Genomic DNA, 15,983 nt, shown 5'->3' with positions numbered 1-15,983 from the left:
GCAAACATTGTTTTTATGGTCCAGAATTTCATTAGAATGAAATTCTTTACCATAAAAATTTCTATATTACATCAAGCTAATGGCCACGCATTTCAAGCAATACTCAAAGCATCCAAAGGGCACATCTAGATAGTCCTCTGGAGGTTCCATGGTAAAGGAACCTGATGGTAAATGTATGAATAACAAGGTATCACTCTGTCATATTCTTTCAAAGGAGTTAGTTTCCACGGTCTGTCTTAAATGGAATAAAACATTTCTTAAATGTTGATCTCTGTTCATAATGTCACAGTTGTCATTTTAATGCTGCCTATCTACAGGCCAGTATCTTCCCAATAAGACTTAAGAATAGATAAGCTAGGAACAGAGATGGTGGAGTGAGGCCAGCGTGGCAAGCCGGCCTTTGGGATGGGGGTGTGCCGGTTCCCGGGCAGTTGAGTGCTTCTGCTGGCCCGTACGAGGGAAATTCTGGGAAAGGTGCCTGTTTTTAGGTTTACGAGTTGGTGAAATGTTTTTAAAACTGACATATTAGTTGGGTCCAGTTCAAATGACATGTCATAATATAAATGAATGTTCCCGATAGGCTCTTTGCTGGCTCTGGCTTTAGCAGAGCTGAAAATATCAGGAAGAACATTTTCCTTGACTTTTAGGTGCTTTGTATTCATCTCGAAAAGAAAACAGAATTCTGAACTCAGGATTTGGTGAGTATTTCTAAATTGTCTCCTGGAGTGGGTAGTCCTGCTTGTTTTACATGGCCACTTTCCCTATTCTTGAAACGTGGATATCTCTTCTCTACACTTCACCTGCATGATTGGCATTGGAAAAGGCCTCTTTACTTTTTGTTCCACCCGTCAGTCACCACAGAGAAGCTCCTAGGATGCAGTCATCCTGCCCACTTCTCCAGGAAGAAAGCAAATAACATGCATCTTCTGCTGCTATTTGCTTAATTGTAAAGAAATTATTTTACAAGCTGAAGGCTGATGTTTAATTTGAAACAGGTGCTTAGATGGTGGTATTTATGAATTCTTTACCTTTTGTTTGAAACAGGAAGACCAAATAAATAGCAAGTATGGATGACATCAGGGTTTTTTTTAAAAATGTCTTCCAGTTTCAGCCACTATCATGATAAGCGCAGTTGAGACTGCAGCAGTAAATTCCAAATATATATTCTAATTTGAAATGAAAGATGTTAGACCATTGCATATATCTCGAAATCCTGGCTTGTCCTGTGACACAGATGTACTGGATAAGAACAAAGGTCCAGTTTTGCAATAAAATGTTTGATGTGATAAAGAAGCATAAAGACAAGATAGCACAAGGTTCATTTCATATGTGAATAAACCATCACAGTCCCTGTATAAATACGCATTTTTGCATGTGTAAATCCGCATTTTTGGATGAGAAGAGGGGTTTTTCTCCTAGAGAAGGAAGCTGTTGTTGATTTCTTTCTTAGAGTCTTTGGACATTTGGTATTTTTAAATGTTTTTTCATTCTTCTGAGGAAGGACCACGTTGTGCAGATGCTAACCCTATGAATGCATGCTTGGGTTAAGTGAAAGATTGGTAAAAGGAAACAGAACGGTTTTGAATCCAATGACAGAACCCCATTCACCTCCCTAGCATGCGAGGCTGCTGTGTTACAAATTACTTCATTCTTTTTTTATGGAGTCTTATATAGGACTTGTGACTTGGTTTTCCATCCTAAGGCTGGGAAAAAAGGTGGCATAAGTAGTTTTTCTGCTCGGAAGATGTGGTGGACCCTATAATATGAACTGTCTTCAACCTTGGACATGGAGGTAATGGAGGGAAAAAAAGAAGATTTTCCATATAACTCCTTTCTCCTAAGAAAGAGAAGCAAAAATACCTTATGCATTTTATGGTATTTTACATTCTATAGCTCTGGTTTTTGTAAAAGCGTAACTTTTCCTTTGACCCCCCTCCCCCCCAAAAACACAGATAAGCTCTCCATCTTGAGTGGCATGTGGGCTTGATGCTTGTTCTTGGCTTCTCCTGTAAAGGACTCATCTTTCTTCGTTGACTGTAAACAAGTCATTGCCTTACATGTATGCATACAACTTTTTTTCCCGATGTATTTATAGGCTTTTTGATTTTTCATTGTCTGTGATTTCTATTTTGCTGTGATGGAATGAACACTAACATTTATCTTAATTAGAGTATACTTTGTAAACAATGGAGGAACACAAGAAAAATTTCTTTTTTTTTTTTTGTTTTGAAAGAAATTTTGTTTTTTTGAGGGTTAAAAAAATCCACAATAGATTGAAAGTCTGAAAGAGGTGACCAAAGTTAGTCTTGGAAGGAGAGATGAAACAATAGAAATGAGACAAAGACAAAACACGGCCCTGCTACCTAGTACCTGTGAATATTAGTATTATTGAATCCTACTTCCATTCCTCACTTATTTTTTCTTTTAACCAGGCAGGCACCATTGCCATCATGGGCTCTCTGGAAGTTTTGAGAATCAGATTGAGAGTGGGGCATCCTGATACAGGTCACTTGCCCCATGTTTTGGCATATCTGATTGCCCTTCAGGACCTCATTTCACACAAACCCAGATGCACCCCTTTCCAGAGCAGACAAAGGGTTCGATTACAGCCGCACGTGTTACTGTCTAGCTTAAGAGGCAGGAAGGGCAAGTCACATTCTATCCTCGATCCCATCCTACTGTCTCTCTTTTGTTGCTATAGTCATTGAACAAATGTCTAAGCACCAGTAGTATACCAGGCTTTGGGCTAGGTGTAAGGGAAATAAGGATGAATAATACAGCCTGTAACCTCTAAGAGCTTACGGTCTAGTTCGTGAACCAGACCAGGTAATTACACCACCATGAGCTGCTTTTATATGCATTCATTAGCAAACATTTACTGAGTCTAGTATGATCAATCCTATTGTAGCCACTAGGGAATAACAGTAAACAAAAAAGTCCGTGTTCTCATGGAGCTTTACTGTACTTGGATGAGACTTAAATGAATATATATGTATATGTGGCTACATAATTTTTGGAGCCTGGTACAAAATGAAAATGCAGGGCCCCTCGTTGAAAAAGAATGAAAAAGTTTTTTTCCTTTCTTCTGTGGTCTCTTCTAACCTGTGGTGGTGGTCTTTACTTGCTATTTAATGTCACGCTCCCTTGGGGATAGAGATACTCACCGGGTAAGTGCCAACCTTCTCATGCACCTGAGGCCCCACACCGTGACTCAGATTCACCCCATGCTTGTGCCCAGACACCTCTCCAGGAGTGGAGGGGGGCAGGGGTTGCTGGGTGGGGCCTAGGAAGCCAGCAACTGAGAACTCACCAGGGGAAGGCAGCCAGGTGGTGTTGAGAGTGGACCACCTGTGGCCAAGCCTTGCTAAAAGAGGGCAAGAGAGCATGAGTTGTCCAGGGAAGAACAAGTAGTTTGATATCGTGAGAGGAGAGAATGCTCAAGAAGAAATGAGAGATGAGGCAGGCTTACAAAAAAGAGTAAGTTACTGTGTCTGTTCTCCAGGAGTTTGCATCCCAGATGGAAAGATTCAAAGAGCATCAGTAAGTATGATACAGAGCAAATTGAAGTAAAAGCCATAAAAGAAGTGTTAATAAAGCATGATGGGAATTCCAAGTTACCATATAATTGATGGGGACAATCCTGCCTTATGTTTGTTGTCCCAGCAAAATTATAAATAGCAGTCTCTTCTCAGACGTGTCAGGGTTTGGATGATAAATTTTATTCTCACTCAACACCAGTGTTTCTCAGCCTTTTTTCCCATTATCAGCCATTACCTAATAGCATAATCTCCTTCTAACTCAGGAGACGTGGTGTGACTGAGAGGTTGATAATGTTCACTATTTCTCCCTCGCACTTTTCTCCTCTCTTGGCTTTTCATTCTTCTACTTCTTCCTACCTTGTAAACTTTTTCCTCTGTCTCTTTCAAATGACTTGACTTTCTTTTGCAACTTCCTGAATAAAAAAGCTGCTTCTATAGGTGAAACTTTTCAGAATTTCAAGGAGGGGCCATGAGAAAGTCATCTTCAGTTTGGGGTGCATTCCTGAGAATGCAAGGGAACCAAAGGCAATGGAAAGTGTCTGGTCTCCTTGGTAGTCGTCATTCTGAAGTTTGGTATTCCAAGACTGGGGTACGCACCAGGAATCTCAGTGCACTGTGAGGACAGTTCGGTGACGTTTAGGATACAGCCACAGCTCCAATGACCAACCCTCTTTGTATGCACTGCACTCATCCTTCCCAAGAGAAGACCCATTGGGTCAATTTGTCACTGTCCAAGGCCACCTTGGGCACCTCCGAGGTGAGTGGTGTGCCTTACGTCTATCCTGTACACACTGCCTTTGCCTTGAGCACCTAACTCTGGTCTAGTCGGGCATGGCCCAGCTGACAGAGAGTTCGTTTGATGGCTATGGCAAGAATCATAACTCTGGAAAGAATGCTAGGGCTTTAAAGGCACAGAGAGCACTGCCCAGAGCTTCATAGCATCCTCTCCAGTGAAATTCTGTGCTCATCACTTCCAATTTCTTTCCTTCCATAAATTCTTCCATTCTCTTGGGCAAAGAAAGGTTTGTAAAGACTTTTAAATGCCCAAACTGAAAAGTGCGCTCATCTTTAGTGGCTTTTCCTCCTTTCCTGTCTCACCCTTGCTGCTTCCTCACTCCCAAATAAATTACCAGCACATTTTTGGCTCAGGCTCTGTTTTCAGGGGAATTCCAACTAAAACAGGCAAGCGATTCTGGGTTCCCAGGTCCCTGGTCTAGAAGGGAGCTTGTAGATTACAGGTGGTCGCGTTCCTTTGGCCTTGTGGACTCCTTACCAATGTGGAGGGTGTGGCTGGAGCAGGACCAAGAGGGCCCTCTACACAGCGGGGTCTAGGGCAAGGGCTGGTTGCCCAGACGGAAGGGCAGTACTGACTAGAATATAAACCCCTTAAGGGTGTGGCCTGTCTGGTTCTTCTTCACACACTATGCAGGCAGCAGATACTCAAAGTAAAAAGAATGAAATTCATATATGCTTAAGGCTTTTGTAAAACATAAATTTGTTGGATAAATGAATGTCATTTTACTATAACAGATGCTAGACGGTGGGTACAAGATCCAGATTCACGAGTACTTCTCAGATGCTGCAAATATTTATTTGCTTTCATACTTCATAACTTACATACTACATCTGCCTGCTCTATAATATTGCAAAACTTGTCTCAAGACATCTAAACGGCAAATAATTTCAGAATTCTATTGGTGAGAATAATAAATGGGAAAGCACTACTCTGTGTAAATAATTAAGGTTTTAATAAAGCAAAATATCCTTCAGTTTGTCAACTGAAAACCATATCTAGTTATCCCTAAGTTAATGACAAGACGGTGTTCTTGACAAGATGGTACATTTATTTAACACACATTTATTGCATGTTTATGATGTCAGGCACTCTGCTGGGCCTTGGTGATACCAAAATGGTTGGCTTAGGCTCTGCCACGGAAAGGAGTTTGGTATTGTATGGAAGCTGTCCAAGTAAATAGTTACAAAATGAATGTGAGGTGCTATGATGAAACTATACAGAGAGTGCCACAGGACCACAGAAGGGACCCATCTGCTGTGGGGTGGGGGAGGGGAAGCAGAGAAGAAAACAGTCCTGGAGGCTACACCTGAGTTGTCTGAAGGATGGGTAAGAGTAAGCCAGGTGAAGAAAGGCTGCTCCTGATGGAGCTGAAGAGGTATGGCAGTCTAAGAGCAGATTAAGGCGAGGCTTCCCACAAATGTCACTTACATGATTTTTGTCATATCTACATATTACAGTGGTATTACTTAATGTTTTTCTTAAATACCACTTTCAGTTTTTACTAACATACCTACTTTAGCCATACCTTGAACAATAAATGAGAAATCTAGAGTATGATGTGCTCATCATACATTTTCTAGAACAGATGAAAATATATTAAATGACTACCCATTTACTGTTTTAAACATCAGCTCACGTACCATCAATCGTATCGTATTGTAATGCACTCTAGGAAAAACTAAATTAATGGAACTCTAAGCAACTCAATATATCCCTTCCCCTGCTTCCATAAATAGCAACGAGATTCAAATTCCTATTTTAGTAGCCACTCTTTATATTTTTAGTAAAATTATACTTTTAAGTGGCTCAAAATAACGTACAATTATTTTCAAAATAACTGAGAAGTCTGAGTTAATTTTGTAGCATTTTCAGGTGAAGGGACCCGAGCTTTTGATCTGAATCCCCATCTGCTGTCTAGTCAAGAAGTAGCACATCTTCAATAGTTTTGATTTGAAATCCATTCTCTTGTTTATTAAAAAAAAAAAAAACCCTAAAGTAAAACAAGCATACAAAGGGATTTTATAAAGCCGGAAAAGCAGTGGATAGCGGTTGACGAGATGAGGTGTAAAATCATAAGAGAGAAGAAATCCGCCCCAGCCTGGGCAAACCCAGACGGATGGAGGCAGCGCTTTCTCCCCCGGCAGCAGAACCGCACCGCCTCTATTTTTCAAGGCAAACTTAGACCGAGTTTCCGCTGCGCAAGAAAACGCACGTAAAAGTCAGGGCTCAAGACTTCCTAAAAACAAAAGTCACGCTCAACTCGAAGGAGAGAAGAGACGGAAGCAGCTGAGAGACCAGACTCGCCGGAACCTCGAGTCCGCCGTGCGCAGACCCCGCCCCCAGGCCAGGCCCCGCCCCCAGGCCAGCCGGCCGCTCGGCGGAGCCGCCAGGGGTCGCTGCGCGCCGCGGGGGCGAGGGTCGGTCTCTCTCCCACCTCCTCCCCTGCGCTGCTCCGCCCCGAAGCGGTGTTGGCGCCAAAATCAAACCCTCCAGGCCCCGCCGCCGGAAGAAGCGCCGCCCGCGCCATGGTAAGGGCTGAGATCACGTTCCTGGGGCCCCTACCCCGCAGCGTCCGGGCCGCAGAGCCCCTCGGCCGCGGGGACCCCGGCGTAGCGCTGTCCGCCTCGGCTGGCTTTGGGGGCTCACGCGGAGGGGCAGCCAGGTCCGCCTTGGCAGCCCCGCACTTTCCGGGCGTGGCGGGGCGGCCCCGGGAGCGAGCCCGAGCACTCCCGCTGGAGCCGGGCAGCGGGGGCACCGCGCTGGGTCCCGCCCCCCGCGCCCCTTTGCCCCGGCGCCGTGGGAGGGAGCCGGGGCGTGCGCCCCTCCAGCCCGTCTGTGCCCCCGCCCCGCGGGAGGGAGCCGGCGCGTGCGCCCCTCTTAAGCATCTGCGCCCCCATTCCCGCACCCCTCCTGCCTATCGTCGCGGGATAGGGTGAACCGCGAAGGTTCGAGAACATGACGTTCGTGAACCTATCTCACAAACTCCCTGATCTGTCCGAAAGACCCCGAGTCACTTCGAAACCTGTGCCCCAGGCCCCCCCCCCCCCCCCCCCCCGATTCGGCTGCCTAAAGTGCAGCCCCGTCTTAGGAGCAGGGAAAGAAAACGTCAGCGAGACAGCGGGCAGGCGCGGGGGACGCCCTCCCGTCCCAAAGGGCTCTCCTGACTTGTGACAATTGAGGGGTTTTATGCGTTGTAACAGGAACAGCGCATTTCTGAATTGCTCACTGTTTCCAAAGTAACCTAACGAACCTTCACTTTGTGCCAGTTAGATGATTTCTGTGAAAATCTGTGGGTTTTTACCAAAGTGCAGGGATTGCTGCCCTTTTGTGCTTCGGACTGCTTGCTGGTTGGTAGCGAGTTGCTCACTTTACTAGAGGAGCAGCACCCTGAGCTAGTCTTCCTTGCATGCTGTGATGGGTTAAGTCCTGGGAAGATCCCAAATTCTCTTTCTCTTTGTGAATTTAATGTTTTTCTGCTCATTAAATCATTTTCGTAAACTGACTTCAAAGTTTCATGCCATTTTTTTCTATTTCTGTTGGCAGAGAATCAACATCTAATTAAATGGATCTAAGATTTTAATATCTTAATTTAGTTAAGTGGCCGTTATTTTGCCGAGCTAATAGTGGACAAGGATTTAGATTGTACCATGTTTATTTGAAGATACTTGTCGAGATGTAATTATAACTGATAACGGCTCCTTTGTGGTTAAGCTAACATCTCAGCCACCTGGGCATAAAAAGTTGTAAGAAGACAAACAGAACCACACTTATAAATCTGTTACCAGTGCTCTCATATGATAGGGTGTCATCGTTCTCTTTGTAGAGTTACGGGCCTAATATAACTGTCTGTTGAGAACTATACAGCATAAATGCATTGACTTTGTCCTTTTACCTAATCTTTCTCTACACATGAATCACCTAATACTAAATGGTTTGATGTGCTGTTAACTTTTTTCAGGTGCTTACCTCTGATAATGGAGAAACATGAAACAAATTAGAATAAAATTTTTTATAAGATACATACTTCCTATTTTTTATATATGATTAAGAAATAAGGTTTGTGTTATGTTCATCAAAGATAAGTTCTCTTTCCTGCTTTTGAATTAATAGCTGTGTCGATTTGGCTGGGTTTGCTGGGTAAACAATTATTGTAAGTCTGGGCGTATTTTTGGAAATGGAGAAATGCAATGTCTTCTGCCACTTCTGAGGGCAGCAGATATCTTCTAGTTTTAATTTTGCAAAATTTTATTGTAATTGATCAACAGGGCTCACTTTAGGAATTCTGTAACTCCTAATGGGAGAAGGTTCCTTTGTTCTCAAGTTATGAGTCCCTTTACTTACTGATTTGAATGCATCTCTAACTTATACTGTCAGGAGATTTTCTTTAATCTTAATTATTAAATGATCCCGTGTTGATTTTTTGGAGAAATTTCTAAATGTGGATTAATATGGCATCCTTTTATGTTAATTCTGGCCACTGTACTCTCCTACTGTTGTTAATCTTAAAAACTGTTTGTAGTCATAAAAGAGACTGACAAGTAAATTAAGCTGAAAACAATGTAAATGGATGATACAGCACATCCATATTTCTTGAGTAACTTTCATGGTGGCTGAGCTGAGTGATAAGAGCTTTCCTAAAACTATGTGTCCCCAGGACACTAGATTCTCCTCATTGCCTGCCTCTGGGTGGCAGATTCTGGTGGAATTCGTGGTCTCGACAAGGAGTTGTTTATAATACCAAAACATTAGGAGCATTTCCTAAACCTTAGGATCTGTTTTCCGCTGATGCAGCCACAAACTAAGGTCATGAAGGGATTCTCACTGCCGGCAGTGCCCCTGATGTGGCCTCCATATTCTGGGGTAAGAAAAGCAGTGTTCCTTGAGCGGAGGGAGTTTTCTAACTGGGTGTGAATTTCATGCTTGCTTTACTCAGATACTACAGAGGCCAATGTGAAGGAAGGCTGATAAGCAGTGTTGAACTCTAGCTCTCCACCCTAGGTCTAGTGAACAGGTCTGTATGGTTTCTTGGAGCTTGCCCACCTGAGATTTCTCTGACTTATTTCTCCAAGCAAGAGAGGAAATGGTTGTCACAGAATTCCTTATTAGTAATTCACCTTGTGTTGCATTTGTGTGAGTGCAGTGGGTGTTGTGGGGTTTGGGAGCCTGAACAGCCTCAAATTTTAGGGTTGGGGGCATTAGACACATGGTCCTGAAATTAAGGAATTAAGGGCTGGCCTTTATGTCTGCTCTTCTAACCTGGCACTAAGCTCTAGGAAGGCAAAGGCAGTTCATGTTCCAAAGTTTTTCAGTCTACTGAGAGAGACAAGTAAACACATCTGTCAATTGTAGTAAATGATTTGATGAAGGTGTATTCTGGGGACACACAGAATGACATTCAGCCTAACCTGTGGGCTCAGAGAAGTTCTAGAGAATGCCTAAACTAAACCTTGGGAGTCTTTTTTGGAGTTTCAAATGGGTAAGAGGAGAAGGTGTTTTGGATAGAGAGAACAACATTTTTTGAAAGGTGTAGCAATGGGAAAGAGCATGCTGCGAGTGGAGGAGAATTACAAGCAGCTTTTGTGTTACAGCTCAAGTTGCTCAGCTCTCCCTGTTGTTAGAGTAAAATGGAGGTGGGGAGTGGTGCCTGTGAGAGCTAGATTGGGGTCAGGTGATAGAGGGCCTTGTACTGTGTATCATTCTAGGATGATTGAATACTTCTGGATGGTTAGGAGCCACTGAAGGTTTTAAGCAAGGGAGCAGCATGGGTCGATTTGCTTTTTGGCAATCTGCACTGTGGACTAAGAGGATAGGACAAAGCATGGTTAGGGGAGGGCAGGTATGTTGCAAGAACAGATAATGAAGGCCTGAACTGAGGTAGAGGGAGTAGGGATGGAGCAGACAGGACAGATTTGGGAAATAGTTAAACACTGGAATTGGCAGAACGTGATGATTGGTTGGATGTGGAGTAAGAGAGATGAAGGATCCTGGGAAGACTGCCAGGCCTCTGGCTTGGGTAGTAAAGTGGTATCCAACTGAACTCAGGATCCAGAACAGCAGGTTTGGAGAGTAGATGTGGGGGAGGAAGACTTCAGTTTAGTCCTCTTGAGTTTGAAGTCTGTCCAGGAGGCAGGTAGATACCTGAGATTGAAGCTCAGGAGGACACTCCTGATGTAGACATAACTGCTGATGAGCAGGTCCAGGCACAAATTGCTACCTAGAACAGAATGAATTACTATCCAGGACAGATTGAATTAATTCCACCCTGGGGAGTGATGTAGATTTGAGGTCTCAGCATAAGTGTTAGTTAAAACCGGGAAAGCAGATGAGATCAAAGAAAAGGTGTGAGGAGGTGGGGGCATCCATAGAGAACCCTGGGGAACTGCAGTGTTTTGAGAGTAGACAGTGGACAAAGAGAAAAATATAAACTCTGAGGCTAGTTATTTTACCCATTTAACTTATCAAGGAACAGCTAATCATTTTATTGCTGTGAAAATGAGCTGGTGGGTTTCTAGGTTCTGCAGGTAGAATAAAGACTTGTGGACTCTGGTATGTGTTCAGAATGGCAGTTCCACATCCCTTTCCCCATCTATCCATAGGCTCTCATTTTCTGATGGAGTATTTTGGTCAGAAAGGGTCAGTCTTTAATTGTTGGTATTTATGTCTGCTTTCTAAGTGGTGTAAAGTGTTTTAAAGTTCTACTAAACAAAGATGCAGATCACACATTAGTGCAGAATCCTCTATTAACTAGAGATGATGATTCTCATTCTCTCTTTTGTTATTTTCTGTGAATCTTTGCGTTGAGGAAGTTTGTCTCTTTTTTTAATTTGTGCTTTAGCTTTATGTATATACTCTATATAGTAAAATTTATTAACATATATTTGTTACATATCAATTATCTTAATTTCCTATTGGCTAAAGGGTAGTGACAGAATAATAGTAACCTGAAGTAGGCTTCCTTTTTCTTCTTAGACAGGTTTTTCCTTCCTCCAGCTACTACAACTATCTTACTAAAGTGTAACTCTTATCTTGTCACTCCCTGCTTTCAAAATTGCTCTGTAGCTCCTAGAATAAAGTCCACTCTCTTCGGCTGGATAGTCAGCCTTCTGTAATCTGGCCCCAGACAACTTTTCTCACTTTATCTGCCACTCCCTCTACGTACAGTAATCACCCCAGAGTGCTTATCTTTCTGCAGCATTCCATGTACTTCCGTAACCTTGTGCCTGTGTATGGTCTGCCCAGGACACCCTTCTCACTATTTCTCAACTCGCCAAAATCCTTTTCATCTCTGGCCTTCCTAGCTAACCCTCCTTCCCCAGGATGGAATTAATTCATTCTGTGCTGGATAGTAATTCATTAGCAATTTGTGCATGGACCTGTTCATAAGTAGTTATGTCTACTGATTTTCTTTGAGAGATTAAGTTTTGTGAAGGTGAATACAGTGACTGATCATTGGATCATTTGATAAATATTGAATTTCTACAAAATGCCAGGCTTCGTTTCAATCACAATTCTTACTATCATGCTGGCAGCGCCTACCACAAAGCTTGGCATATGATAGTAGACTAGTTAAAGTCAGTCTGTAGGCCTGGCTCTGAGAGTTGTCACACTGTTGGTGTCAGAAAAGACCATGCATAAAATTTATGATAATGTTTCAGACCAAGTTGTTTTTAAATGCAGTGTTTAAAAAAAAATGCAGTGTTTGCTTTTAACTTTTGTGCTTTAGTCGAAGAAAAAAGGACTGAGTGCAGAGGAAAAGAGAGCCCGTATGATGGAAATATTTTTTGAGACGGTAAGTCATTTTTCCTAAGATTTTTAGTATTTTGCGTAATTTTCTCCTTAAGTATATGTCATCCAGTGTTAACTGTACCTTTTTTGTTAGCAGTTAATACTGACAAATTTCCTGAAGACTGAATAAATATTTCAAACATTTGTGGTTCCTGTGAGCTATGAAGTATGAAAGAACCCTGTCCCAGTAGAACCCTATCCCAGTGCTCGTAGAGTCTTCCATCCAGACTGTCCTTCATGCTGGTGCCAGAATTACCTTTCTGAAGCTATTTGATCCTGCCTGAAAATAATAATGGTGATAGCTCACATCTACTGAGACCTTCCTGGGTGTCAATCACTGTTCTAAGCACTTTGTGGAGATTACCTGATTCTATCCTTTTGAACCCTATGAGATCAGTACCGTTGTTACCGTCCTCCTTCTACAGGTGAGGACGTCTGAGACACAGCGTAAGATCCCAGCCCTGGATCTCAAAGGATAGAAGTGATAGTACCAGAATTCACACCCAGGGAGGTCGACTTAGAGGCAGTGCTAAATACTGCCTCTTTGCATTTGTGAATCTGTCTTCAGTGTAACACATAAATGATGGTACATGGGCCTCCGTAATTTATTCCCAATATTTGTGCTGGCCACTAACAGGAAAGATGTTTGGAGTTTCTGCTTCTAAGTGCCAAAGCCAGGATTCAAATGCAGGCACCTGGCTCTAGAGGCTGTTTTCTTCTCCATAGTCCTGTACAGGGGCTTTTCTTTGCTTCCAGGGTAAAGTCCAAACCTTTGCCCTACAAAAATGTTAACCGCCTGTGTCTAATTAGCCTAATACTTGATAGGATCTTCAAAGCCTTGTCTTGCCTTAGCCTACAGGCTATTTTCATTATATACAAATGTGAAGAAGATGGGGAAAATGGCAAAACAGAATATGAAATTAATAAATTATGATAATACTTGACATTTTCATTTGGATAATGCAGATTCTCAGTAAAACAAGTGAAATATCCTGGGGACTTTTATTTTTTTTAAAACAGTTTGCCCTCTAAGTGTAATTTTACTAATCTTACTTACCTCCAATGACTTATTAAAAGTCATTGGCAATTCAGAACAGAGGATCATATTAATAATGATATGATTAGGAGGATAAATTGATGAAGTTTGTGTGTGAGAATTATGACTCTTTTTCTTGCTGAGTTGAAATATTTTTCCTATGGTCTCAGAGCAATAAAAGTAGATTTAATTTCTACCAGGCATTGGGAAGCTGGGGAGAGTGATGAGGGAAGTTATTTTGCCCTTTGTGATAGTGCTGATTTTTCTCAACTATCAAAATTGGATGTTTCTGATTGCAAAAATTTCAACTGTGCTCTCAATAACATTAAGACACTGATGACTATGATGCTAATGAGTATTAACAGCTTTAAGAAGTTCAGTAGTCAGTTTTTATGCAAAGCTAGGAATTAGTTGTATTAATTGACTGATTTCAGTTCATATATTCCTGTATATAGTTATTCATATGTATAAATACATACATACAAGTACATATTTGAAGTTGCTAATGTGGCAGAAGAAGAATTGTTTGCTCATTACACTTAGGAAGAGCATGGGAGCAGTATAGCTCAATGATAGAGAACTGGCACCTGAAGTCTGTTTTACCTAACAGCTTTGTGACCTTAAGCAAGTTACTTAAGTCTTAGTTTCTTCATCTATTAAAGAGGATGATGATAATTGTACCCAGCTTGCAGTGTTGGTATGAGGGTTAAGTGAGATAATCTATGTAAAATATTACAATGCCCAGGTCATAAGTGCTTAATTGAAAGTTAGCTATGTGTCTTCCATGGTGTCTTACACACAGTTTTGGTTTTCTTTTAAGAGCTAGAACCATCGTGTTCATCTCCTTTACTGTCTCTCTTTAATACTGGGGAGAACTAATACTTGCTTGAGACCACTTTCTCTGCTCACTAAATGACCACACCTTAGTTCTAAGCCTAGTTCTTTGCAAGCCCATTTATTTACACAGCAGCCTCACTAGGGCACCCAGTATGTCTGGGGCTCCTCCTTCATGACCACATTTAGGCAATGTCTCAATGAGTTCATGTTCTTTGTCCAGGGACTCTGAAATATCTGCACGTGGGTTTGATTAATTGATTTTTTTAGTGCATTAGAGGCCTAAAGTCAGTAATTTATTACATGTTCTCTGAGACCCTAAAGTATTATCTTTAAATAGTTTATTCCTAGATGCGCAGAATTTGATTTCACACTCTAAGAACAATGACCTAGTGTTTTCCTTAATTTACTAAATCTTGATTGTAGTGAGCTGAAGTTACTTTTTCCAACACTTGATTATGAAAGATGACAGAATTTTGCAGTGAATACGTATATGGCCAACACCTAGATTCTACCGTTAACATTTCACTCTACTTGCTTTATCAAGTATATATTCATCTAGCTACTCCTTTATCCATCCATCAATTCTTCTTTCTTTGGAGGGACGTGGGGGTGGACGTACTTCAGAGGAGTTCTTTGTATGTCCTGGGTACCATCTTTTGTCAGGTATGTTTTGTGAATATTGTCTTCTAGTCAGTATTTGTCTTTTCAGTTTCTTAACAGTGCCCTTGCATGAGCAGAAGTTTTTAATTTTGATGAAGTCTAATTTCCATCCTATTGAAGTTGCCTTTTCAAGTTTACTTTGGAAGAAATAGACCCCAAATTTCCATAACAATAATCACAATAATTCTGTTCTAATTACTGAATGCTTCAGTCTTTTCAAATATTTCACTTTTGTTATCCAAGTTCTTTTCACCACTTCAACCAACACTTATTACAAGAAGAAAGGAGTATTCTACATAAATTTTTTCCAACTATAAGATTAAATATTCTACATATATATTTTCCCATAATGTTTTGCTTCTCATGTGATTGAAGTCCAGCATGTATAGGTGAATGATGGATAGGCAGCCATGAATTGTATCATTTTTTTATGTAAGTGTAGCTCTTCTGTGAAACCTTAGTGGAAACAAATCTGGACAGTTGTCTGTTTTGCTTTTAGTTAAAACTGCTGAATCTGTGACGTATCATACATGCCAAGCAAAGCACTGTTTGTGTTTTCTTAAAATCAAAATGTCAGAGAGACTAATCTCATGTTAACAAATGTTTAATCATCACTAGTTTTTATACTTCAGTGGGAAGATATTCTTTATAGTCTTCTCTCCAATTACTTTAAAGAATTGTATGTTCGTGCAAAATCTGTCCATGTTACATTCTGTTGATGGTATTGAGCAAGATAATTGGCACGGTTTCTTCTAGCGCTAAAATGCTTGATTCTATTGCAATGTCCATTTCCAGGCACAGTTTTTTAGTACAATGTTTTATGAACATAATTATGATAAATATAATATATAGTAGAAAATAAATACATGTTTTTAATCTCTTTTTTAACCTTTTTAAACAGAAAGATGTGTTTCAGTTAAAAGACATGGAGAAGATTGCTCCCAAAGAGAAAGGCATTAGTAAGTATCAAAGACATGCCAGGATATTTTGGGAAATATCAGTCATCTTTTCTGGAACAGTGTTTCACTTTATGGAAACAAATTTAGAGATGAAGAATGTTTGTAAAAGTCCCTATATGATGTCTTTGGGCCACAGCCATAATTCTTGTGTTTGGGCTATCTGCTCTAGGAAAATTAAAATGGAATATGCATGTATGCACGTGCGCACACACACGCACTCACACAATATGCACACATTAATTTATTTATGGGTATAATTTACTTCAAAAGAAGTAAAAATTGTTCGTGTAGATTCTAGAATTTGTTAAATGTGAGTTTGTGTCTTTACATGGTGTTTTAGTTTTCTACGGCTGCTGTAACAAATTACCACG

The 15,983-nt window shown here is 41.2% G+C and overlaps 1 protein-coding gene across 2 annotated transcripts in view; it reads left to right on the top strand.

Moving 5' to 3' along the window:
* The first annotated feature begins 6,582 nt into the window (after positions 1–6,582).
* Positions 6,583–15,983, top strand: part of MND1 (meiotic nuclear divisions 1) — a 64,948-nt gene continuing 55,547 nt past the window's right edge. The window contains exons 1-3 of one of the 2 annotated variants that reach the window (XM_023636419.2): positions 6,583–6,863; positions 12,059–12,124; positions 15,555–15,612. In XM_023636419.2, the coding sequence (XP_023492187.1) occupies positions 6,861–6,863; positions 12,059–12,124; positions 15,555–15,612 (127 nt within the window). In that variant the 5' untranslated portion in view covers positions 6,583–6,860. The remainder of the gene's footprint in view (positions 6,864–12,058; positions 12,125–15,554; positions 15,613–15,983) is intronic. The other variant, XM_070257675.1, reaches the window with a different exon arrangement.

The sequence above is a fragment of the Equus caballus genome, chromosome 2 (assembly GCF_041296265.1).
Source record: "Equus caballus isolate H_3958 breed thoroughbred chromosome 2, TB-T2T, whole genome shotgun sequence".
Classification (NCBI taxonomy): domain Eukaryota; kingdom Metazoa; phylum Chordata; class Mammalia; order Perissodactyla; family Equidae; genus Equus; species Equus caballus.
The sequence above is the reverse complement of the archived record's forward strand: the minus strand, read 5'-3'. Positions and strand labels throughout refer to the sequence as shown.